We start from the raw sequence: 26,674 nt of genomic DNA on the forward strand, positions 1-26,674 counted from the left end.
CCGTGGCTTTACCTCTGCTCTAAACGCACTAATGATGTAACTGCTTGTTTTCATTCATGAGCTGAAAGGGCTCCCTGCTGCACGTGGGGTCCTGGTTAATAGGCAAACCTCTTCCTGACAGCACTGAATTTGGTGGCTGAATGTGCCAGAGAGGCTGGCGGGGACAGTCCTCCTCTCTGCCCCAGCCCTCTCCGTGCTGCTGCAGGCCTGGCGCGGCTCGGGGACAGTGGCCTTTGCTGGGAGGCCTCTGTCGCCTTCCCCCAGCCCTCCACGCTCTTGTGTACAGCACCAACAACGTGATTTAATGCACACAAACAATCGGAGATTAGGTCATTCTTAAAAATCCTGTTTATAAAAAAAATTGGACCTCATAAAAAGGGTGAAAGGATAATAAAAACAAGCTGCTGAGCACATAGGCTTTTTGTTGGGCTAGCGCAGCTGATTCGTATTAGGTGAATGACCTCCTAGCCTTTTAGATTGTTAACTTAGAAAAATATTCCCTTAAAGCTGGAATATTGCTTTTCAACTGAAAATATAAGGCGTGCACAGCTTGAAATCCTGGAGCAATTATTTCATTTTCAGCTGCCATGTCTGTGCCGCCGGGGCAGCCGGTGCTGGCCTGACCCAGCGCGGCGGCTCCGCAGTGCCCGGGCGGCCTCACACCTCGCTCCGCCGGCACACAGCCCAGAGCGGGACACAGCCAGTCTGGCAGGCTGAGCTGTGTGCCAAACAATCCGTGTTTGCAAAAACCTGACATGTCACTTGCCGCATAGGGGAAGACTCCTGTTTAACCCCCTTTTGTTTTTGCTGTTGTTCCAGCCTTTGAACTGTGGGACAATTTGCTTCCTTTTGCATGATGCGTAACATCAGAGGCTCACTAATAAGGACATTACCCTTTTCCCGTGCCTGCTTTATTTTACCTTTGATATAAAATAACCATTAACTTAGAAATCGTGGGGTTCTTCTATAACGCTTTTCTAAAAACTCAGCTATTTTAATAATTAAGAAAACCCCAAGTTCCTTTATTTAATTTTAATATATAGTGTTGTTGTTTTCCCAGTGCCTTTGAGGGGGAGTACACACACCATAAAGCTCAAGGAATATACAAATGTGTTGTTTGTGGAACTCCTTTATTCAAGTGAGTAAAATATGCTAAATACAGTTTTGAGATTTCTGTCTCTTAGGTTGTGTGCAATCTTGTATATATTTCATATATAATTGTATAAAGTAATTTCATAGAATCACAGAATGATGAAGTAATTCAACCTTTTAAGGAATACAGGAGAAGCAGTGTAAATAATGCTGTAGTAAAATCAGTCTTACAGTAAATATAAAAAATCAGAATAAATAAGGTAGGAAGACAACAGGCAGGTAAAAGAGGAAATGTGACAGGAAAAAATTGTAATTTAATTTTTTTTTTCTACATGCAGCTATGCCAAAGAATTGTAACAGTCTTTCAGTGTGTCAATAGATACCGAGGTTTGACTGTTAGGATTACTTACAGGTAGCTTTAAGAGATAACAGGTGGCAATGCTGAATTTTACATATAGCATTTTAGCTGATGATGGATAGATGCTTTTATTTAGAATTCAAGCAGTTAAGAAAACAAAACCAAGGACAATTGCATTACTTACTGAATTTCCATTCATCCCAATTAGCACATGGAGAGCTGGTTTAAAAACACTCTTCAGAAGTACTGTGGGAATTGTGGCCCTAAATTTGATGCTGGAAGCAATGCTGATTGAATTCCCTTGATCACTGCATTGTTCTGACAGATTCAGTTGTTGTTTATGTGCTTGTTCTTATTTCTGATGGCTTGTGTTCATTCTGATGAAGATTTTTTTTCTTTTTTTTCCCCTTGGTTTCCCCTAACTCAGTCCCTCTCACTTGAAGAGGTACCTTTACAAGAGCATGAAGCAGGATGGTCAGGATAGCACTAATAGTATAGAACACTGTGCCAGTAATAGGTGAAAGGAAAATACAATTTATGTAGCTCTAAAATCACCAGATGTGGTAGTGATAGCTGTCCACAAGAGACTGTCTGTAAAATGAAAGAAGCACCTCATCTCTGTAATGTTTGATACCTCTGTTAGAAGGATTACCTGCAGAAACTGGTAATAATGTGAATCTTTTGGGTTGAAAATCTGATGGTTACAGACATAGTCAAGACAGTAGTCTCATGTCATGTGTTACTATAGTCCTTGGCTTGAGGGTGCAAAGTGGGGATTCAGCGTCTCCATAACCTGTTTTTCTACTCTGCTGCTTAGACATTCCACTGCTTACTATAGCAAAATCTTTTGGAGGGAGATCCTGGCCCTGTTGAAGCAAATTCATATTTAGCAAATTAATACAATGGAGTAAGGATTTGACCTTCTACCTTCAAGACTGGCTTCCTTCCTATCATCTGATGGAGAAAGAGTAGGGTTTTTTTTGCGGGGTGAGTTTTGGACAGCAGTAGTATACATAAATGAATGTGAACTAGTTTCCAGTTGCCTTCAAAATAGTTTTACATTGGGAAAAAACTGCAATATGAGACTTACCTGATTATCTCAAGTGCACAGTATGCTCTGGCATGGTCCTGAGTTAATGAGTTGGATTTCTCTTTGTAAAATGAGCTATATGGAAATGTCTCTGTTTTCAGACTCTCTTTGAGACTGCTGTGGATTTTATGGGAGGAGAGAGGGAAAGAAGTAGGTTATTTTTTAATTTTAATAATTCCCAGGCCAGTGGGCACCTGAAGAAAACACGTGACCTACTGTGTCCTGAGATTAGACTGGCCTTAACTGTCTCCCCAAAGTCTTTGTGTTGCCTTGTGAGCTCTTGCTACCTCTGGCCTACATCTAATTCAGCCAGTTACTCTTGAAGTGGCTGGCAACAGTGGGAAAAAATGCAGAAGCCAGTAGGAGTCCATCTTTTTTTGTTTATTGACCTCAAAGTATCAGTATATGGTCTCTTCCTCATTCAGGGAAGATAGATTTCTGAATCTTGGTTGCTGACTAAGCCCAGATAGCTAAAGAAAAAAAAAAAGAAAAAAAAAAAAAAAAAAAAAAAAGAGAGAGAGAAGGAAACCTAGATAAGAGAATGCAAAATGTATGCTTTTGACTACATTTCCCCCATAGAATGTAAATCACTGAAGTATTTCCTTAGGAGTAAGATGAGAGTACAATACAAAGAATGTCTCTTGCCCCATTTGAAATGCAAGTAATTTTTGTGGTGGCATGGGATTGTTTTTGGTTTTTGTTTTTTCTAATTTCCAAACAGTCATCTGAAACTTGCATTTACATTTGTTTCTCACTGACGTCCATTAATTTTTTTGTCCTTATGTCATTGTAATCTGTAAATATATATATTTGGACTATGGACCTGTCAGTTTAACTAGGGAAGAGACTGGAGCTTCAGCAGTAATATTAACAAACTTCAACCTTTAACATTTCTGATTTATGCTGTTTCATTACCATGTGACATACGAGGTCAGGGAACACATGAATTTTACACTGCAGATGAAAGACCTGGTTTTTGGTAAGTCTTTAAAATAGAACTTTGACTCTATCACATGGAAGATAAAAGAAACAATTAGGAATGCCACATCTCTTCATCTACCTACTTGTGCTAGTGTTATGAGAAACCTCCCAAGCTTTATGGAGGACATGCTTTAACTTTTTCCACAATCAAAGGTGCCTCACACATAAAATGCATAATCATGCTATTGAATCTTATTATTCCATCTCTGAACTTTCACGCTAGGCAGTCTCCTACATCCCAGTACAGCTGCCTAAAGAAAGTAATAAACGAGAGAGCCTATAAACTAGTCTCAAGAACCTCCTTTTCTGCAAGCCAGTCCTTATGCACTTTTGTGTTACACTTACTCCAGTCTAGCTGTAGGCTTATGCTAAAAGAAGAAGCCCTGCTGCCCCCACCTTTCCCTAGGGAAAACCCATCTCTTTTTCATGGGTTTCTCTTCACTGGACCTCACCTGGTGGCTGGAGCATGTCTCAATGCAGAACCTGGATCTGATAGAAAAATATTAAGCCAAAGATAAAGTCCTTGTACTTATCAACCATCCCTGCTTGTGTTAATTTTTTTTAGTCACGTTTATCATTGCTGGATGGTCTCCACAGCAAGGTTATGTTTTTCTATATCAGTTCACAAAGAGCCACCTATGCCAGTGTTTCCTAAGAGCCAAATGTATTTGCAAGGTTTCGCCTACTTTAATTTTTCAAGGCATTTTCTTATACATTATGCAAAAATACCATTCAGGAGGTTAACAGGAGGTTAAAATGGACCTGAGTGAAATCCACGACTCGTGCTACTGCCATAGGAGAGAATCTATTTTATATTTAATAAACCATGGTCATGTCCTTTATCATATGCAGGACTGTGAGAAAGATGTGGTATAGATGGGAACTGGGAAGCCTGGGAGAATGATTTCCTTTAAAAAAAGAAATATTATTGTTTTGTCAGTTTCCAATTTTTAGGGCTAAAGACTAAATTACCAAGTCTTCATTAAACACCCACTGCTGCCTTTATTGCTTCCTGGAAGGAATTCTTAGTAATGGTGTTTGCCAACACTCTTCATTCTTTTGAACATATACTAGCAGACATAGCCTTATCCATGTTATGTTTTCATTTGATTTCTGTTGAGCTGTGCCAGGTCTTCTCAACATCCCTCAGACATCCAATCAAGAGAAAATGAAAGAGTGGCTGGGCAATGTTATTGTACCATTTACATAGTACCACTCTTGCCTTCACAAGACAAGGAAGGAGTTCAGTCATCAGGCTACAAGGAATTTCCTTGCACCAGTGCTGCGTGCTTATTATATGGTCTTTAAGCTTTCTTACTGATCTTTATATTCTTTGAGAAAGGCATATGAAAAATCAGCACTGGCTATCTGTCTAGGAGAGACCATATGACATCAATAACATGGTTTCTCTAGTAAGATCCAAGAGAACTACTTGAGCAAATTAATCTATCTTCACTGTCTCTTAGTTTCCTTAAAAGACTGTCAAACCCAGCAGCTTCTACTTAATAACATTTGTTTGAAGTAAGTTGGTTCTCACCAATGTAGGAATCAACCAATTGTCTAAGTTGGAAAAGACTTTTAAGATTACTGGGTCCAACTGTTCACCCAGCACTGCCAAGCCCACCACTAAACCATGTTTCCAAGTGCCACATCTACATATCTTTTAAATACTTTCTGGCATAATGACCCAAACACTTCCCTGGGCAGTCTGTTCCAGTGCTTGACAATGCTTTCCATGAAGAAACTTTACTAATGTCAAATCTAAACCTCCTCTGGTACAACCTGAAGCCATTTCCTCTCATTCTGTTGCTTGTTACTTGGGAGAAGAGCTCGACATCTACCTGGCTGCATCCTTCTTTCAGGCAGATGTAGAGAGGGATAGGGTCTTCTCTGAGCATCATTTTTGTGCTCCAGATCCTTCACCAGCATCCTTATCCTTCTCTGGACACACTCCAACACCTCAATGTCCTTCTTGTGAGGGGCCTAAAACTGAACAAGAGATGCAGCCTCACCAGTGCTGAGTACAGGTGATGGTCCTTGTATAGATTCTAATTCTACCATCCTTGTATAGATACTGATTCTAGTATGAATTTCATTGCTGTTTTCAGTGTAAAAGTACAACACATTCTTTGTAAACTTTTTAGTCTGTTATATTTTTTTCCCTTGTTTGAAATTTACACTGCTTTGTATTGACTGTTCATCCGTCACTCTGGAAGAAGTAATTTTCAGCTTTCCGTTTTAACCTACTTTATGCTTTACAGCATGTACGTATGTACCTCCAGTAAAAATCAGGTAGGGTAGATTATTATGGATCATGACTACAGAAGGTACATATTTCTATATTCATCTGTTTATTGCTCTCACATTAAAGACATTCTGTCTCTCTGGATAGAACTCACCCAAAGACTACTCTTCACCGTCACTGGAGATATATAAAAGACTTGAAGATGTGGCACTTAGAAACACAGTTTAGTGGTGGACCTGGCAGTGCTTGATTAATGGTTGGACTCAATGATCTTAAAGGTACTGTCCAACCTAAAAAATTCTCTGAGGTTAAAATTCTCCTTTTGAATTTGGTGTTTCTTCAATATGCAGAACAGAAATTATCACATCATCTGTCAATTGTGAATTTTTTTCTTTAACCAGGCTTATTAAGGAACTAGTACAGCGTAATGCTGACTTCATGTCAATCCTTTTGTAATAATAAAACGGTATCATTTAATCTATTTGCCAATTTCAGCCAATTTTTTCAGGGAAGTAGTTATTAAACCTCAAAGATATTAAGTCCTTAAAGCAATAAGAAAACCAAGAGAGAGAACATATTCAAGCTCTCTTTGAGGGGAGACATGAACAAAAGTTCAACTATATTACTAGATTATGGCAGATAATATTATTGCAAATAATATATATTATTGTATTATAACAGAGAACCCACATGAGGGTTGAAGACAGACAGGCATTAGGGATGTCCAGCTGTGGGAAGTATCTGTGAGTAGTTTTCCTGCCTGAGACACCACAAGATCTGTTCCCTAGCCACTATGCAGCAGCAAGCCCAGCTTTGCTCCTTCTGCTTGAGTCTTAGAACTTGGGGACTTCTCAAATTCCCTGATGGTGTAGGTCTTACAAATTCCTAAGTAGTTACATCAGGTATTAATTTTTATGTTGGAATACTGCTGCATTTTTCTTTCCGGGAGCTTGACTTTCAGAAGATATTTGGAGTTTCAGCTCATGGATATGATCAGTGACCACTTTACAGGTAATGAATGGTTCACTTTTTCAGAGGAATTATGTCTATACTTAAAAATAAAATGGATGAAAGTCTCTTCTCTGGCCCAAAAGGCATGTGATGAGACATGGCTTGTGTTTTTAGCATCAGTTCCTCTACTTTGAAACAGAGTAGCTTGGGTCATTCTGCTTTTGGGGAATGGTCCCTGGCCTGACCCTCCCCTGCAGTTTGCCTAGGTCCTGTCTAGGGTTCTCATCAGCATGATAAGGACCAGTGCAGTGTCCAGGGATGTGTTCACAACTAAGCATTACTGTCCTGGCCTTGCTAGCAATGCTGTAGCAGGAACACTGATACTGCAGCTAGGTATTTTCTGGACCACTGTGAGACAATCAAAAGAGAGAGGATTGATTGTATTCTGCTCAGTCACCTGGACCAAGACATGGGCTGGCTTGGACTGCATCATCAGCGTGCTAGATCATCATCTCTTCAGCAAACTGCCCATGCCAATATGGAATAGAATTCTTTGAAAATGAAGATATACCAAAGATGCATCATCTTTATCACTGTAACAGATCTTTACTCTGTCGAAGTCCGTTTCAGAGAGTAGTAGTATATTGAAGTAGTAGTAGTAGTAGTATATTGAATGTCTAACAATGCTCTGTTTAGCACTCTCGAAGCACAGCATAGCAAAGGAACAGCCTGGTATAAACTGCTAATGCAAAAGCCTAATAAAGTGAGAGCAATAAATTACTTCTTCCATGTTAAAATGCAAGGATCAGAACTGCAGAGTACTTTCTGAGAGAGCTGTGGTGCTTCTAAAGGCTGTTCCCCATGTTTCCTCAACAAAACCTACACAAACCTGTTAAATACTTCATCATGAAAGGAAAGGCAGTTGTAGTACAGCAGCAGGGGTTCTGCAGTAAGTCCTCTTTCCTCTCTGTTTGACAAAGGCCTGCTTCCCTGGCAAGTAGCAGATCTCCACTAACTTCAGTTATAGTGTGTCTGTTGACACTGTAATATGTGGCACTGAACAACTGCAGTTTTGTCATACTTAGGAAGGCAGTAGTTTAAAATTCAGACTATAGGAATACATGATGATTATCATTACTCTATTTCTCTCTCTTTCTTAGTACTTGGCAGTCTGAAGATCTGGTATATATTTTTAAAAAAAACCAGGTTGAAACCCTGCACCTCTTTTCAGTACAGATAAAATTACCATCATATTTTCTATTGTGTGTGTTTGACTTAACTATTCCTGGGATCTTTACAAGTATTGCAGAAGCTTGTGCTTAGCTAAATCTTTCCAGTAGCTCACTATTTCCTAGCATATGGTGTGTTGCTACCTGAGTCTACTTGACATTTGTATTGCTATGTGTTGTGTGTATTTGAGCCATATTGAAGTTGGAAATAAAAAGCACTTTATAAATACCCACTTGTTCCCTTTATGCATAAAGACTCCTTTCCAAAGATACTTATGAATGATTACCTGGCTTTCAGAATACTCCTGTATAGGAGAGAGAAGTAGAGAAAATATGCAGAAAGCTATTATCTGTTCATTTGGGGGTCAGGGTGGCGGGGTGGGGCATGGTTTTGCGGTGTTCCCCTCTTGTGACAAATTATAAAAGACAATTTGTCTAGTCAAGACCTGGTTCTGTAAGGTGCATCTTGTCTGGTAGCATGCTTAGGTTGGATATCAGATTATGTACTATGATAACAAACAATGTACTGAAGAGTTTTTTCCTTCTAGTTAATGTAGTTTTAAAAGTATAATGGAATCAGAGTGAATATTTTTGTGTGTAGCAGAACATCCTTTAGGAATGTAATTTCAATATCTAATTTTATCTTATTTAGTGACCATATTTCAGTTGAGCATTTTTAACACCTATGTGCAATTAGTTTTTGACACTTTTGTCTAACATGCTGCTGAGAAGCAGATAAAAATTGTAGAAGAAGGGAAAAATGCTGCTTCCATTAAAATTGCTGTAAGCTTTGTCATTCCTTCAAGTAGCCAAGGTGACTTTGTCACCTTGTCTGACTCTTGCAGAGTGCTTCTCTCACATCTGCCACTTGTTGCTTATTTACAATGCCAAAGATGCTTCATTATTTTCCTCCACTTTTTCTGTGCCTTACTAAGATTTCTAAAAGTTTCTGTAATACTGTGTCCTAAATTTTACACCATTTTCTCAAGGGGAAATGGGGACTATAACATAGGCGACCCTTCTGCTCTTAATGGCTCCTAGTACTACCTCCCATGTTGTGTTTTCTTTCATAGCTATTCTGCTGTTCCCAGACAAAGTTCAATTCATTTATCACCCCCATATCAGTTTTCTGATGTGTTGTCCAGTAATTTATGACTGTTTGGAGCTTTGGTACTCATTACAGTGCCCAGTGACCCTTGTGACCCTCCTCTCCCCATGCGCGCTCTGCCACCTTGGCCCCTGGGCCAGTTTGTTGAAGGCACAAGTTGCAGTGCATATGTCCATAACAAGCCATTCAGGCTGAGAAGCAAAAGATCTGTTTGACCAACTGATAGGGAGTATCTAGAATTTAGGCAACGAGAAGTAGATCGTGAAGATAAACAGATGCTGAGGGTAAGATTTGTACCTTGTGACTGACTACGTAGGTAGTGAGGTGTTGCTGATACAGTGATGAGCAAGAGAGAATGCTCTCGGCACATACACAACAGCTCGAGGAGAATATTGTAGATAAAACACTGACTAAGTGGCTTTAATTGTAACTCAGTGGAATTTCCCCCAGGTTACTACATTTCACAGGGTGGGGACTTCATCCTGCTGGTGTAAATGCTAATTGAATTATACTGCCAAACTGAGCATGGGCTGGTGCCCTGGGCAGTTACTAGTGCTGATATTTGTGAAGGCATGTCAGCAACATGCTTTCTTTGTTCAGTGCTTTTGCTGGTACTTTAAAAATATTAATTATGAAGATATGCCTTTTCCCTTTCATCTTTTCATCTCTTGAGAGTTATATTTAAGGCAAAATATTGTGAGCACTGGAGGAAGGTGCAGAATGAGCAGGATGAGAGAAGAGAGTTATTTTCTTTCTGATGACTTTAATAGTGTGAACCTGTTAATTTTTAAAATTACGATTGATTTTATATTTATTTGCTGTAGCATAGCTATTTGGTATACAATTACAATGCAGGTTTATATAAAAATGTAGAGTGCATGTAAAAGACATCTCTATGTAATGGCATGTACATACAAGCTTATAAAATAAAAGTTGAAAATAAATTTGCAATTAGTTTTTGAGCTTCACCCATTTGTTTCTGAAAGAAGAAGGACTGTAACTTCCCAAAACACATCCTTTCCTTGATGCAATGTAAAAGGATCCAACATTGTACTTCCTCCTTAGAATTTCTGGGGAAATGCATTTTGCTGCCAACGTAACATGCTTTAACAGATCTCCTGCTGGTCAGGCCTTGTGTCCTGCTGTGACAGCCATGACCATGTGTACAACTGATTGTTAGTGGGTGATATAAATCTGATTGGAACATGCCTGTTAATTGGTTTGAGAGCTCAATATAGACAATGCTGTCTTGTAGCAGATTGTGTAGATAGCCCTAGTCATAGGGTTAATTCTGCTTGACAGCATATCAGCAGCATCTTGAGTAATTACCCAACTTAAGTTTTCCCACAGTTGAATTGAGACCTTCAAAGGCTTCTACATTTACAAGTATTATTAACCAATATCTGAAACATGATGTTCCCACAAGGGCTAATTTTTTCTTCCTTTTATTAAATATACAGGTTATAGGGTTCATTTGCTAAGTGGTAAGCCCTTAGAAGAAAACACTACTTGTTAGGGAGAGAAAAATCTGCAGTGCACGACCAAAGCTAATGGTGCATAATGCACACATCATTGTCTTTCTGCAAAGACTTTAAAACAAGTTAAAATTTAGGTCTGGCTCCCTTCCTCGCTCCCACCCCCCACTTTCCACATTTAAGAAAATCAAACCACTTACTCCTATGTGCAGAATGAGTAAATTGAAGACACACACTAACAAAAACCTCCTAGGATGTTGCACAATTAAGTACAGATCATTGGATACAATACATATGACATCAATGAAACGGTATCTGCTTCAAAAATAGATTGGAAACATTCATGGATGAATTAAATCCTCTTAATGACTTTTCAAAAATGAAAATGAATGAAAACTATTTAATTCATATGAGCAACTGTATGCTATGATTCACCACAGTATATAATTTAATCCTGGTTTAAATTTACATTTTATTTTCTTCATTTTTTGATTTGTCTTTTAAAATATTTTCTTTGTAACTCTACAGCATAGAAAACAGTAAAATATTGAAGATAATGGTTATTATTTGGGTTCAAATGCCTTTGAATGCATTAAATGTTAATGTACAGAGTTAGACAGTCTGGTTAAAGATGGTATTTGCTGGAGGGATCAGTCTGACAAATGGCTTTTATGGCATAAAGCAGTTCTTGTAACTTACGATCTTTTTATTTTATTTTTCAGGTCAGAAACAAAGTTTGACTCCAATTCAGGTATGTTTACATTTACAGTGTTTTACTGAATGTACACTATTCAGGTTAATCTCAAAAGAGTAGTTTATCAGTTCAGGTTCAGTTTAGTTTTAAACAAACTGGGGTAGGTCAGCCTTAAAAAGGATCCTCATTTCTCACCCTCTGAAAACAGCATTGTTACTGTGAAACATTTGCTTTCATTCCTTTCATTAGTTCCGGTCTCTTTACATTTTCCCAAAAGATGATTGGGAAGATGTATCTTGCAACAGGCTTTAACTGATCCAGAAAAATTATGATACAAATATATGAGAATAAAGACTAAAGCAAATCGAGGACTGAAGTTTAAAAATGATCACTTCAATTGAGAAGAGTGTTTTTCTTCCTGGTGGACAAAAACATTTCATGGGAATCTGAAGTCAGTGCAGCCTATCTGTCAGGAAACACATGATTTGTCATCAAATTTTCATGACAGATGCAGGTACACAGTGCATGCCAGACCAGTCTGTAGAGCCCTACTGAGGATGATTACCAAAAGGCAGTCTCTCCCAAGTTGTCTTTTTAAAGAATTATAATGCATTGTAGGGATTGGGAGGGAAGTGAAGGTCAGTCTAACAGGTTAATGTGTATCTAACAAGATAGAAAACGCAGGACAGCAAACAGGGGAGCAATTGGAGGAAAAAAATAGATATCCTAATACCAGACTGCTACTTATTCATTTAACTATTCCTACATGCTCCTTAAAGTTAAACAATAACAAATTAACAATAGGCTGTTGTCCTGAAGCTAGGTGAAATGTCCATTGCCTGAAAATGTAATTTAAAATACATTTTTTGTTAAGATGAAAAAGTCTTTTTTAAGCAGGAAATCTGATATTATCATGGGAATTTTGGTTTTAGGCCAATGTTATCTTCTATATAGTTTGCTTAATGCAGTGATTAAAATTGCTTATAATGTTATGAATTTTACAATATATATTAATCAGGGGTTTATGGAATAGCACGGTTCCTTTCATCTGAGTCACAGAATGATTCAGGTTTGAAATGTGAGGCATTACATTACTTTTTCTTTCCACATTAGATTTTATCTTTGGAACTATATGGGAGAGAAATCTACAGCAGGAAGCATTTAAATAGCCAATGCCTACATCTTGTATATTTGCATCATCTTGCTTCTATTATGATTTTAGTCTGTGAGTTTGAAGTTACTTGCTTTAAATATTTCTTGAATAAACTCTATGCTAAGACTGATTTTTGAATCTTGACAAAACACAGAGGGATTGCACGGGGTTAGCTTCACACATTTTCTGCCATTACCCCCTTTATTTTGGTGCAGTCAGCAAAACTAGGATGTGGAGCAGGATGTCTGCTTTTCTGTTGAAGGGCAGATGCTCTCTGCAGAGCTTCAATTTGCTTGGTGGTTTAGGCTACAAGTAGTTTTCTGACTCTCTTTTGAGGCAGTTCTCCTGTTAGGTACAGTATTCTGCCTGCTGCTCCCTTAGCAGCGAAGGCAGGGGCATGCCTTTTCCTAGGGTAATGGTAAAAGTTTGACACTATTGCAGCTGTGGTGTGGATCTGCTCAGTGCATGTCACCAGGCCTTTCTGCCCTGGTCCCGTTTTAATCTTTGCCCCAAACGCTGTACTTGGAACTGAGAATTACTAAGGTTTAATGCCTCGGTCTCGTCAGTGCTGTGTCTTTTGGAACAGGTTTCAGGTAACAACCAAGGGTAGATGTTAAAACCAAGCAACACCAAGGCTGAAAAGCCCCTTATCATTGTGAGAGGTACAGCTGCTTTCTATTTATAGGGAGAGCACTCATTTCTTCCACCAAGAAGCTCTTCATGACAGTCAGATGGATGGCACAAGAATTCTAAGTTTCTCTTTTGTTCCCAATACGTAAGAGCAGAGAAGTGAATATACTGGCAATATCAACCCAACATCTACCACCCAAATAAAATATCCCTGGTTTTGTTTCCCTACCAAAGCATTTGCTATAACTTTCCTAAACCAGACAATAATCCCAGACCTCCCACTGAGTGAATGCATCCTGTTCACTCGAGGTGCATTGGCAATGGCATCCTTGTAAAAAAACTCTTCTTTTGTGCGGGGCAGGGTGCAGTTCCCTATATAGCACCAAGTTCTGCATTAGAACAGACCTTTAAAAAGTGTCAATGTAGTGTTGGTTTAAAAAGGGGTGCTGGCATCTGAGCCTGTATTTATGCAACCTCAAGTTTCTTGAAGACACCTTAAGGTATTTTCACATCCCTCATTTAATTTTGAATTCCCTAGACTGTCATTCCTAAGTAAAGTAATGATCCCACAAACTGGAACAAACATGCTTTGTTCTCATTTATCTTATGTTACTCAAAACAGTTCAAGTGTTGAATCTGAGAATGAGGTAATTTTATTATAGAATACGTATTTTTTTCCCAGGGAGTTGTTCCACAGCTATTGCTTGCTCTAGATTAACCCCAGTGTTAATTCCAGTTAACTTGCAAGTCTAGATGTGCCCTTATTAAACATTTATCAATGCTTATTATACTTGTCTTTCCGAGAAATACTTGCGAAGCATTGAAGAATTAAAAGAAGTCTTTCTGAAGCAAGTACAAAGTCAGAAATACAGCTTTTAAAGCACCCAGTAGGCTCACTGCAAATGTAACCCTGGAAATGTTGTTCAACACTGAAATATTAGACAAACATTGTCAAAAGAAGATTAATTGGAACTCGAGCATTAACTTAAAAGAAAGCTGCAAAATTCCTACAGTGATGATCAGGATTTATCATATAAATAACTATAACATCTGTAGGAGACACACATTTTTCATATCATGACTAACAGTTCCATCTGAGAAACTTCTTTTTGTCTGCTGATTCTTCATAAGTCTATAGCTGGCAGAATTTCTGTCTCAGAGACCATGGGGTTAGCTTCATGCTGTTAGAAGATCTTATAAATGAAACAATTTTGCTTTCCTGTCATAATATGATGAATTCTACCAGTACTTAAAATAGATTTTTTTTCTAACAAAGTACTCAAAAGCAAAAAAGGTTGTAGAAATTTTTTTTTCCTCACAATTTGTTAAAGAACAAAGTAAACCACAAAAAATCCACAGGTGAAACAATTTTGTTCTTATTATCAGTATTTTGTGTCTATAGTTCTAAAATGCTTAGTAGTGAAATCATGGGCAGAAAATTCAGTTTTTTTTCTGTGTTAGAAAGAAAGGACAAATTCATGGACAATATGCAAGGACTCGAGTGGAACCTTTTCTGTATATCTATTACTCAGACTGTGGAGTGTAGAAAATCAGAGAGCACAGGGTGCAAAAGGGACAGTCAGGGAAGCACCATGCAGGAGAAACCTATCAGCGCACTGAAGAAAAACAGTGCCCAAGGACACACAGTGCTTTCAGCTGTGTCCCATCATCTTCTGTGCCAGCTTCACACTTCTCTCAAAAAAAGAGACTGATCTCCAAAACCTGTTCTTCTGTCTCCCTGCTTCTAACTATCAGATAAAATGTAAAGACGATGTATGCAATTTTATGTCACTGTTTGCATCAATACTTTGGAAACATTCCAATTAGTATCAGGAATTAAGCTAGAATTGCTGCCATGCACCTAGAGGCTGTCCTGAGGGACAGCAACACATGAGCTTTTGTTGGATTCCTGCTGCCCCAGCAATCAAATACAAAGCAAGTCAAGGAGCCCCCAACAGTTCCTGGAATTTCTTTTGCCTGCCTTGTCTGGATTCACAGTGTCAGCCAGTGACTCTGAAGGTCATTTCTCCTGTCTGCAGATTGCATTTTCCACCAGAATGAGTGCATCTCCATGTCTTTAGCATTGCACAACGCTGCCACCTCATCAAGGTTCCTATCCTTTCCTTTCTCACCTCTTCTGTTTACTGGTATCTTTCCTTAAATGTTGTCACTACAATGTACTAATTTGCAAGGCTACATGATTCAGCACAGGTGCTAGAGAACAGATGAACAAAATTATAAGGTTGGGGGTGATCAGATGTTTTCCTCTCACAAATTCCTCTTGGCTACATTTCCAGATGTTCTGCAATGGGCTTTGCAAACTCTCTGTACTGATGCCTTGAGAGGCTATAACAGAGGCTAGACAGAGTTAAAGGAATAAAGTAGGTATTTATTTAAAAAAGCCTTCAAAGGATACACCTTGGGCAGTACAAGAGCCCAGCTGAGGCCACACCCAAGATGCACAACTGGTCACACGTTTTCACACTTTTATAAGTTTTGGCCCATTTACATACTGGGGGGGTTAAAGGAATTACTCCCTTCTTTCTGGCCACCACCAGCTTGGGTGCTTGAAAAGGTGCATGAGCTGGCACGGAGACATGGTAGGAGACAGTTACTGCAAAAACAGAATAGCAGCTCAGATTATCTTGTTGTTACTTGTCAGTGCTATTTTGTTCTTGGCATTAACAACTCTTCATGCAGATTGTTGGGGATGCAATGGCTGGGGAGCATGGCCTGTTAGTTCAGCAGCAAGATGAGTATTTAGTCAGATGCAAACTGAACTATCTGGTCAATGTTTTAGGGCCATGCCATGATGTGACTTGAAGTATTAGATGGCTGGGACATCTCACTGGTACACCTCAGGGAACTATGCAACTGATTATCACCTGTTCTTGTATCACTTGTAAAGTGATCACATCATTTCAGTTGTGACAATCTGGAGGTGTTTGGCACTACTGTGACCAGAACTGAGCTCAAAAGAAATCTAGAGCTGTGTAAAGCCATTGGGACAAGCACCACACTGCCAGCCTCATCAGCCTCTGGAAAAGAGGAGGGGGTGAGACCACGGCATTCAGTGGGTGCCCCGCTGAAGCCACCCCACACACACCATGTGCCAGGTGGCTCTTTGGACTTCAGCAGCTTATCTATGGGATAGGTTGCAGCCACACACCAGGCAGAGGACTATGGGGGTGTTTTTTGCCTGTGTGCCTTGATGAATTTAACAGGACAGGATCATTATGGTCAATGTGTTCACTCTTTTCTTATTATTTTTTCTCACTACCATAAAATGCATTTTCCTGTTTCAGTTTTAGGCAATGTTTCATTAAGCACAGTATCTTTTGTGGCTGCATGCATGTTGTCCAAAATAGCACATCTTCTGTTTTGATTAGCATGGCTTATGGGGTTATGAATTTGAATAAGAAAGAGATGCAAGGTATTTTTATTTCTTCCCTCTGGATTTGTTAGAGGAAAAAAAACCTTAACATCTTGTTTGTACAAGATTATGAGAATGATATAATACAATATTACTTGAAACTGGAATAAATCTGTTTTTGAAAAAAAAGGAGACTGTACAAACTAGCTACATGATAATTATTAATGACAGAAGATTCAATAAAGATTAAAATATTTAATGTTTTTCTTTCATTGATGTAGTGCTGTAATTTTATGACCATTAAGAAAGCATATGAAAGATCTGTCAGCTTTTGCTATTTCACATTTTATTTTCTTATCAAAACTGATTTCAGGTTTTGTAGTACTAAAAGAAAAGGAAAATGCAAGCTGCTTTTAATCAAACTGGAATGTTCAGTGATCACCATCACAATCTTTAGTGTTGATCTGAGTATGAAGCAAAGAAGATTAACTTGTCTTTTGTTGACTTAATTTAGTGGCAACCACAGCCTTTAAGATGTAATGGTAGACAAGTTTGTGTCATACCAATGAACTGCCACTGTACATGTGAGCAGCCATCTGCTTAGAATTAAGTCCTAAGTCAAAACACCAATGAGGTCTAATGCTGCCAGTTTTACACAATTTGCACTGAGTTTTTTGTGAGTAAAGACATCACAATCAGGTCTAATGCCAGACAGTAGTGAATTTGGTTACAAGGCCTGAAAGCATTTCTGAAAAGAAAGAATTGTAGCCCTATGCAATTGGATCAGGAGTCTTAGGAACCTTGCTTTCCACTGGGGGGTGAATTACAGTTGTCTTGCCCACTTATTGTTCTTCGCAAAGTGGTCCCAACCTTTTCATCAGCCATGGTCCAGGTGTCTGAACAATCTTAGACTGTAAACTTCAATCCAAACACTGTGCCTATCAAGATCACAGAATCAATATTCACAGTGTTTCATTGTAGTGAGTAAAACTGAAGCACCTAATTTAGCACTAATCTTTTCTCTTTACTAGCTGTAGCAATGGAGGTGCTTTCATTATCTGCATAACATCCCTTTAAGGTTATGTCTGTGTCTGGCTTTCACACAATCCCTGTGTGTCTGGAGAAATGGTAGCGTTTCATTTGGGGGGATATTTTATGCAAGCTCTCCCATATTGGTGGAGTGGGATCATCTTAACTAACGATGACTATCTACCTTAACACAGCCCTCTGAGCTTCATCTCAAATGAGCTGGAAGAGATGAACATCCTCAGATGAGTTCACCCCTTCTGCTGGAGAAGTCAGTTGCAGGGTACACTGAATCCCCCTTTTGAGTGCCCATCAATTTTAGAGTTGGGCACATAACTTTCATGGTAATAGATTATCACTGGAATGGATGTACCTGGAGCTGGGGATGAGTGGATGGGATCTCCAAGTAATTTTCTATGGCTGATGCTGTGGAGGCTTAGTAGGATAAAAATAAATTTAAGAGAAGAACTACACAACTGCTCCCAAGTTCTTCTGCTGGGTGTCAGTAAACCTCTTGTACACAGAGCTTTTGTGGAGTGTATTCATGAGAAAGATGAGTTTAGCTGTGATTATTTTAGTTCTGTTTCTCTTCATATGCATTTTCATTTCCCTCTTAATCTTACCTTTCCTAAACAAACTCAAATCTGCTTATGTGTCTCCAGTAATGGTTACCCCACAGAACTGCTGCATTTTTATCACTTTTTCTTGAATTACAAGTAAGAATTGTCAGATGTGAAAAAGCTGATAAAATATATTTTGCAAATTGATCATTCACCACTGTTAATCTGTTCACAGACAGGAAGAAAAATACGTAATTCAAAGAGATGTGGCCTAAGCATAATATGAATAAAGAAAGTACCATATTCAATCTTGCTTCAGTCAGGGCCCAAACACTGAACTGGTCTTTGGCATATTCCAGAAAGCACGTGAAATTTTTGAAAAGCTTAGTAGGAAGAGATTTTGCTGATTTTAGGTCACTATTGAGAAACTTTTAGAATGTCGAAGTCTTTCATTCTGTTAACTGCTCTAGCCAAGCTAAGGAAGGCTGACACAATAAATGCAGATATGAAAACTGAAGGGTGTATTTTTGAAAAATTAACCTTTAAAACCAGAAGCATTCTGGTTTTGCCTCTTACTTTTCAAGGAGGTGGTCATGAGAACAGAATTCCTGTGTTTATATTCTTATTTTAAAAGTGTTTACCTTAAGATTTATGGATTTTGAAAGTACTCATATACTCACTTCCATACTACTATCTCCCTTTCAGTCAGTGATTTTTTTTCCCTGTTACACACAGTAGAAGGGATATAAATGGAGTTCTAGGAATACTGAATCAAAGAGGAGTGGGATTTGCAACATCAATGCTCAGCACTGACAGAATATCTGGAAACCAATTAAGACATATTTAAGTTGAAGAGTGGCAAAAAAATGTGCTTGTGAATAAAAAAAAATCTGCTGCATAAAGTACTGTGTTGAGAGCATTAGGGTTCTTGAAAAAACTTTAAAATGCAAGAGAGGAAGACACAGTGTTTCACTGGAATGAAAGCACTGCCTGCTCTCAAGTATAGTAGGAAAAACCTGACTGAAAGATTATTGTCAGAACTGTAGTTTAGATCATGATAGTATTAAGACTATGGCAAACTGAATTTACATTGTTCATCACTTACCCTGTTAACTGGCAGAGAAGAGAATTACAGGAGCTCTCTTTTAAAATAATTCTCTTTTCTTTACTATCTGCATGTGTGACTCTTCTCTGGCCCCACAATGACAACACATCTCAGGCATACCTGTATCTGTATTGTGCCAGTACGATTAAACAAGGCAGCATTCTGCTCTTGAAACTCAGCACAATGCTGAAATCTATGCCAGCCGCTGCTTTCGCTCCTTTGGTTCTAGGCATCACAGTATAAACCATACAAAAAGTAAGCCTCACTCCTAAAAAAGCATAGAAATACATGTAGCAGAACTGTAATCTTCACTTCCTTGCTCTAGTCTTTGTAAAAGTAATCTATTTAATGATACATTAATGTAAGGTTTCATGTTCCCCTTGCTTTCTCACACCAGGAAGGTCTCTTCCCAAAGGATGTACTCCTTCCTGGCCAGGACATGCAACACACCAGTTAGACTATCTGGTGGGACATGCCCCTTCCTGGGCTCCTATTGTAATTAATTTGGAATTAAATGTGTTACACCCTGCAGTTCTGCTTTAACATTTGGATGGGACTGTGTTACTTCAAATTTAATAACATAAAGGTGCTCTGTTAAAGAAGCTGAAAGAGTAAGGCAAAGTGTTCATTAAATTCATGAAGATTAATAGATGAAGAGCATGCAGTGTCATCTTCACTGCAACGTAAAGAATAAGATTATCTAAGTTATGCAGACATTCTAGCTAATTCAGGCTGTATTTACAGGAACTTACCACCCAAATCCCATTAGTTCAATGATATGGTTTATCTGTGCAGGTCTGTTTTAGAACTAATGAATGATGGGGAATTAAGAGTTCCAGCAGGTATTTAAAAAACATTCAAAGCAAGAGTGAAGAATGTCATTCACTCAGGAAACAAACTGATACTTACTGAAGCTTATGCAAATACTTAAATGATCTAATAAATATCAGTGAAGAAAAAAAAAAAAAGAAAAACAGTTTCATGGAATGAGCACAGGAAAGTAGATAGTTAAACACAGGGAGAGTAGAAAGATATGCTAGTACAAAGCTACATATAAAATTGTGGCTTGTCTTGCTCACCCAATTTACATATTCAGGTGGATGCAAAGTCTTTGCTGTATGTTCTTACAGTAGAAAGAGGTAAAATGTTCAAATAGAGGATGCTAAGGTTAGTCCCAGAGAGTGGGGTAGCCAGAGCTAGAACTGTGAGATTTTTTTTATCCGGGGACTAAACTCATTTATGCAAACGAGTTTGGGGACTTGTGTATCCAGGCAAGTTTGTTTTAAGTTCGCAAGCTGAAGGAAAAGATTTTGGGGTTTTTTTAATGGATTGAACTGGGGCAGGGTATGTATCACTCAGATTTTTTAACATACATTGATATTAGAAAGGAAACCTTTCAAATAAAGTCTTGCACTATACGCTTGCAAAATGAAGAGTGGAATATAGTTGAGCTGTTTGTTTTTTATCCAAATTCTCTATCTTTTCCAGTCAAAATCTTTTACAAAATTTAAGAATTTTTTCAGAAAGTTTTCAAGACACCTAGAGACTCTGGTTTAAGGCACTATTATTATCTAGAAAGAAACTAAAACCAAATTCCCAAACCTGCCATCAACTTAAAACTCAGGCCCTGTTTAATTGGATGCTTAATAACTGGCACCCACAGGTTGGTTTCCTAGATTGCACAATCATCCAGCTGTGACAGTCTTTCTTTTCTGTTCTGCCCTGGTACAATGCAATTGAACCCCTCTGTGACCCCTGGGAATGCCAACAATAGAGATGATCAGTCATTGCACAAATAGCTCTCCAAAGGGTGATCACTTTTTTTCAGGCCTTTCTAGAAAACAATTCATAGTTTTGCAAGTATTTTAGACTTAACATTTCTTAGGGTGTAGATTAAAAAATGTGTTAAGATTAGCAGCGTGAAACAAATATTACACGTAATGATAGAAGTGCTGAACACTGAACAATAAAGGTTGAACATCGGAAGTTTTGCTACTGAGGCTTCTTCCTCCTCCTTACTCCACTTCCTCCCTCAAAAATACATCAATGGGATGGTGCCTTGTGCAAATGATGCACCATCTTGTTTCATGCCATGAAGTTTTAATCAGGGTGAAAGTGAGACTCTGTAGCTGATGTCAGATACAGCCTGTACAGGTCATTAAGCTGCCTGCAGGGGAGGTCCATTTTGGAACATAGGTCAGAGGTCCTCAGGTCCTCTAGTTCTTGCTCTAAAGCCAGAAGCTGCAAGGCTTGTTTGGGTTTTCAGTGAGCTGCTTTATGGGCTGTTGCTTGTGGCATTGGAATCAAGCCATTTGTCAGCCACTGACAGTGCTGTTGGCTCCATTCTCTTCCTGCAGTATTGGGACAGTATTTTACTTCTTTCATTTCTTTACAGGAAAGAATCTTACTGAGAACACCTGAAGTGATACAATTACAGCATGAGCACTTAAAATCATGGATATGCCTCAGTTTCCTGGGGAGTTTGGAAGTATAAAACTCCTGGGAGTTTAGAGTGTATAAAAATTTTTTGGTGTGACTGTAAATCAGTCAGGGTACTAGACACCCTTTCAGTGTCTAGTACCATTTCAGTGGAGGTTTGGACTTAGAACACTCCCTTATAGGCAACTGGAAGCAGATATTTTTTCTAAGGCTAAGAGTCCCCTGCAGCCAGAATGCGTATTATTTTGGTTCAAATTTCATGAAGATGTGAAAGGTACAGAGGGAAGACCCAGCAACCTCTGACATTCCAGTCCTTCCCTGTCCCTGCAACTTCCATTGCTGCAATGCTGCTAAATCCCCTTTGACCATGCAGAACTTAAGTAAACAGAGATTGTACTTGTGGGGAGTTATGAAGTATTTTTTAAAAAGTCTGAGTTTGTTGAATAGGGTTGGATCAGTACTGGAGTAGCTTGGTGTCAAAGGTTAGACTTTGTTATGCCTAAGATAGGGTTGGAAACTGACATACTGTAGCTTTTGAGTTTTTCTTTTCTGTTTTTTTAAGACCTCACGCTATGCTCAGGGAATGAAAAGTACAGTATATTTCAGTCCCTTTCCAGAAAAGTGCATCCTCTGCTACCTGCTCACTGTGCAAAGATATAGCCGAGGTAAAGTACTAAATTCATATACTTTGCCTTTTGTAATTCTGGGACAGAGGAGATCTTTGGAACTGAAGGATTACAGGCTTATTTGAATTATAAAGGCACTGACCTCAAGCAGCCTTCTAGACAAATCTGTTGCTTGTGTGGTCAGCTTATAATCATGTTTCTGTGATACTAGTGTACAGATATAGTGTCAAAGCTGAGTTCTGAGGTTTAGTTTATTCTAACAGTAGAGTTTCAATCAGTCAGGGATATCACAGTAAGTCATCCTTGCACTCCTTGCCCTGTTTTCTCACCTTCTACCTCACACTGCTTCCAATGCTTGTTTAACCTCTTAGTTAACTGATTGAGCTTGTTAGCCCAGAAAAAAAGTAGAGTATTTTTCTTCTGGGTTAGTGCATTAAAATTTCTCCTCACAAATGGATAAGGCATCTGAGCTGGTGAACAGTGAGGAAGAAGCAGAACTAAGACAACCAAGGGCAACAGGCAATGGAAAGGGAAGGGAAAAAAACTGATAGATTGTTTCAGCAATCCTATACACGTAAGCCTGTACTGTAAAGTTTCTCCACTTTGGATACAGAACATCTGAAGTTGTTTAGAACAGAAGGCTCCCCTGCATCTCCATGGGACCTCCTGAGTAGCAGGTTACTGACTGTTCTGTGTTGAGTGTGTCTTTGGTGAAAGCCATCCCTATGAAAAATTTGCTTCTAGCAAGTAAGCATTTCATGTTCCTTTTGTTTAAAAATCAGCGTTTTTAAATAGAAGATTTCTTACTGAGCCCTTGTCAGGATTTAGTATTTCGTCTCCTCTGGTGAGAGTGCTTGCACAATTTTCCTTTAAGAAGAGGAGAGACACAAACTCATCTCTCAAACCTAAAAAAAGTCTCGGTACATCTCCTTTCAAGGGCAAATCAAGATACAGTTCCTTGGCTTCTCTTCCCCAAGCACACACTGCCTGAGAGGAAGCTCAAACAACCAGTTTGCTGCCTTTTTGAGTGAAAAAGGAAAGAAAGAAGTAGTGTAAGAAAAACCTAATGAATAGAAGAAACAAAGTAGAAGGGCTGACAATGAGAAGTGGTACACATAGCGTGTGAAATACATTAAATCAAATTAAAATCTCTACCTCCAGCCACTTTTCCAACTTAGCTATATTTGCTTACTGTCTTGGTGTAGATGATGCTTCTGCTGCCTAACTGCTGTTTTGTTAAAAATCCTTCCAGTGAAGCCTGCCCTACGCGTATCTCCTCTCTTGCTTTGTCAGAGTTCACCTGGCAGAAGTTTTGGTAGTAGGGAACCAAATAAACAACTGTGTGTATGAGGTGTTAATCAACTTTACTTCAGTAAGTTTAGTTTTTTGCAAACTCATTTGGCACTATTTATGCAAGGTTTCAGCAGTTTACTTTCGGAGTAAATATTAAATTGAAATGAGCTACAGCACTGGTTTTGAATGTAGAGCATTATTTTACACCTCGTTAGGTCTATTTTTCCTACTAATACAGCCGTGGCAATTGGACAAGCGAAATACTGATGGGCTGAACAAAGGCAATGTTCCTTTCCCGAGCGTGCCAAATTCATTCTGTAAATGTGACATTAAAAAAAAAAAAAAAAAAAAAAAAAAAAGCCCCCAAACCACATGGCGGAAGTCAGGCCTGAAAAACCAAGAAAACCTGCACTACAGCAGTTTGCACAAGCTCCTGAATCTTTTTACCTAATGTTTTCAGACACTAGAAGGATCATTTTTCCATGTGCAGCTAGTCTGCTGTTTTACTTAGAAGGTTTTCTCAAGGAAATACACAAAATAATATAAATGTGGTTGGATGTTTTTCTGCTTTTGAAAATCTATAGTTTTTATAATGTCAAAAATAACTTGATCTTGATATTTAGCAAGGCCTTTATGAATCTTTCTTAAGTAACAACCCTTATGCTTGCTTCAGAATCTGCTGGTCCCAGCAAAAGCTTATGCTGCAACAGTTATAGTGGGGGAACTGTCCTGAGCACATGTCTGAGGTACCCTGTCAGGCAGAGGCAGAAACATAATTCTTGCTCACAGCTTCACACAAGCTGCTGACCCCATACCCAGAAGATTTAAGAGCTCTTTTTTAGGAGTATCACATAGCAAATAGTTCAAGTGGTATCTCCCATCACTACCTGCATTACTACCTGCATTAATTGTGTCTCTGGCATCAGCTCAGTGTGAGTAAACCAGCATAAGAAACAGGCCCTAATATATGAACTGTTCCACACAAAAATGTGCACAGCTTTCAGAGATGCATCAATACTGTTGCAGATTTAGTGATACTCTATTTTGACGTAATAATGACAATGTTATGGCTTTTGAAAATAATCTTTGCAGTGCTACCACCCCTTCCTACCCTGTTTTCTTTGCCTGCAAGACTAAGATACAGCTGCTGATACAGGATTCTAAAAGGCTTGGGGGTAACAGAGTGAATTAAACATTCCTCTTCCAGCTGCTGCTGTTCACAACACTTTTGACAGATAAAATACATCACACATTCTCTTGTCTGTTTAATATAAACAATTAGTATTTTAAGTGGAGTCCAGCATCAACCCCAAATAGGAGGATCCAGACAGGCAGTTCAGATAGAAAACTAAGAAGCGTTCTAAATTTGTATAAAAGCAGTTTGCAGTCAGTTCAACCTATGCCTAACTCATTGTCTACTGCAGCACATCAGACTGTGGAAGCTGAGAGACCAGTGGAAGAAGGAAGGTTTCATTTTTCATCTCAAAATTATTTCAGCATAACTTTTGATCCACAATTTTTAGTAGGAAATACAAAATGAAATGGGAAAATAAAAATTAAAATATAGTATTTTTGCTTTCATATACTTTGTATATGAAACTCTTTGTATAATGCAACATTTTAGTCAACCCAAGAGCTGTTTTGGAGGAAAGCTTGTTTAGAGAGAATTTCCCTTTTTGTCTCTTCTGGAATGAAGAGGTTGGAAATCACAGACCTCATCAGATAAAGCAAAAAAATCTAGCTTCTCTGTAGGTTTACTTCCTTGAAACTGAGGCAAACCTGAGATAACAAAAAGGCTTTAACGCAAACTCAACTTTAGTATACAAGCAACATGATGAGAATAGTGTCAGTCTTTGTAATTTTAGGAATTCTAATATGATTGTTGCAAAGTGCAATTTGCTAAAATTTATTTCATTTCCTAAATGAGAGAAATTTTAATGAAAGTGTTATGAACTGAAAAAGCTCCTCACTCCTGACAAAAGGCATTTGGGACGCAATATTACTCAACTGTAAACCCCTTCTTTTTTGAGTCTTTACAATGTATAGCTCCATAGCACAGGGGCGGTAACATTCTGTACAATATTGCTTTACACAGATGGTGTTAAAATTCCATTTCATTGAAGTTTAGCCCTTTGTGGGCATGAGGATTTCTCTGGAAACCTCTCTGTCAACTTTTTTAAGTCAAAATCTGAGCATGCACCTCAATATGAACCTGGACCAGGTGTAGCTATCATTTAGGAATGAACCCTCTAGTTACTAGCATGGGTAAAATATCTGATAGGAAGGGTTTAACTTCACTTCTATTTGCCAGGGAAAAAACTAAATGATAGGTTATGAACTTTTAACAATGATTTTCTTTTCATTCCTTTGCAATGGTCAGTGGCCAACTGCACTTGGCCCTGAAGGGTCTACAATAGTGCAAATAATGAATCACAAATAAACAACCTACCACCTTTCCAAAAGGAAGCCAGCTAATTAATTTCTTTTAAATTGAGACTTCCTCTAAAATGAAAAAGTCCCTTGGCTTCTGCAGCCATCAACTGGGTTTGTATCTTTAAAACAAAATAGAAGTAGGGCATAGGGAGTAAAAATGAAAACAGCTTCAGGTTATTCAATTTCCTGTTTGTTTAAATTTGTCCTTCCTGACATGCAGATTCATCACACTCCTTTCCTGGTGACTACTTCATTTGATTAGTTTAGTTAGGTATTCAGAGGGATTTTTAACTTCTGACTCATAAAATTCTTGAATTGCCTCAAGAATTTCCTGTGTCTGACTGGAATTTTATGTCCTTCTAGTTTGAGCTGGACTCCTTGAAGAAGCAGCTGTCTAAATTGCTCTGCTTTTGAGGTCTTCAAACAGCAGATGAGGAGCCAGCTCCAAGCTCGATTCCTGCTTTTCAGGAAAACTGATCTGTGTCAGCACTTCGCCTCTTAAAATTGTAGTCAGAATTTTTTTCCCATTATTTTTAAACTCTTCTTTTCCTGACAGTATTTCCCCTTGCTGCCCATGCCCTTTCCAGGTGTCCACTTCAGAATATTTGTCCAATTCCCAAAATGCACCCCGGTGGCTCAAAGTGCAGCCTGCACGCTGTCCCATCAGCTTTTCATCCCTCTCTCGCTGTAAGGCAGAGAAGCTGCGGTTACGGCTATATCGGGCCATTTAGCAGTTGGTGAGAAATGCCTTTGTATATCCCTCCCCTGCCTTTTTTAAAAGTCCTTTCTGAGGAGGGTGAGAGCTAGGTTAGG

At 38.7% G+C, this 26,674-nt stretch overlaps 1 protein-coding gene across 3 annotated transcripts in view; it reads left to right on the forward strand.

Moving 5' to 3' along the window:
• MSRB3 (methionine sulfoxide reductase B3) overlaps positions 1–26,674 on the forward strand; it is a 78,426-nt gene that overhangs the window by 34,879 nt on the left and 16,873 nt on the right. For all 3 annotated transcript variants that reach the window (XM_066319124.1, XM_066319125.1, XM_066319127.1), the window contains exons 4-5: positions 1,061–1,138; positions 11,252–11,280. In XM_066319124.1, coding sequence (XP_066175221.1) covers positions 1,061–1,138; positions 11,252–11,280 — 107 coding nt within the window. The remainder of the gene's footprint in view (positions 1–1,060; positions 1,139–11,251; positions 11,281–26,674) is intronic.

The sequence above is a fragment of the Sylvia atricapilla genome, chromosome 5, assembly GCF_009819655.1.
Source record: "Sylvia atricapilla isolate bSylAtr1 chromosome 5, bSylAtr1.pri, whole genome shotgun sequence".
Lineage (NCBI taxonomy): Eukaryota > Metazoa > Chordata > Aves > Passeriformes > Sylviidae > Sylvia > Sylvia atricapilla.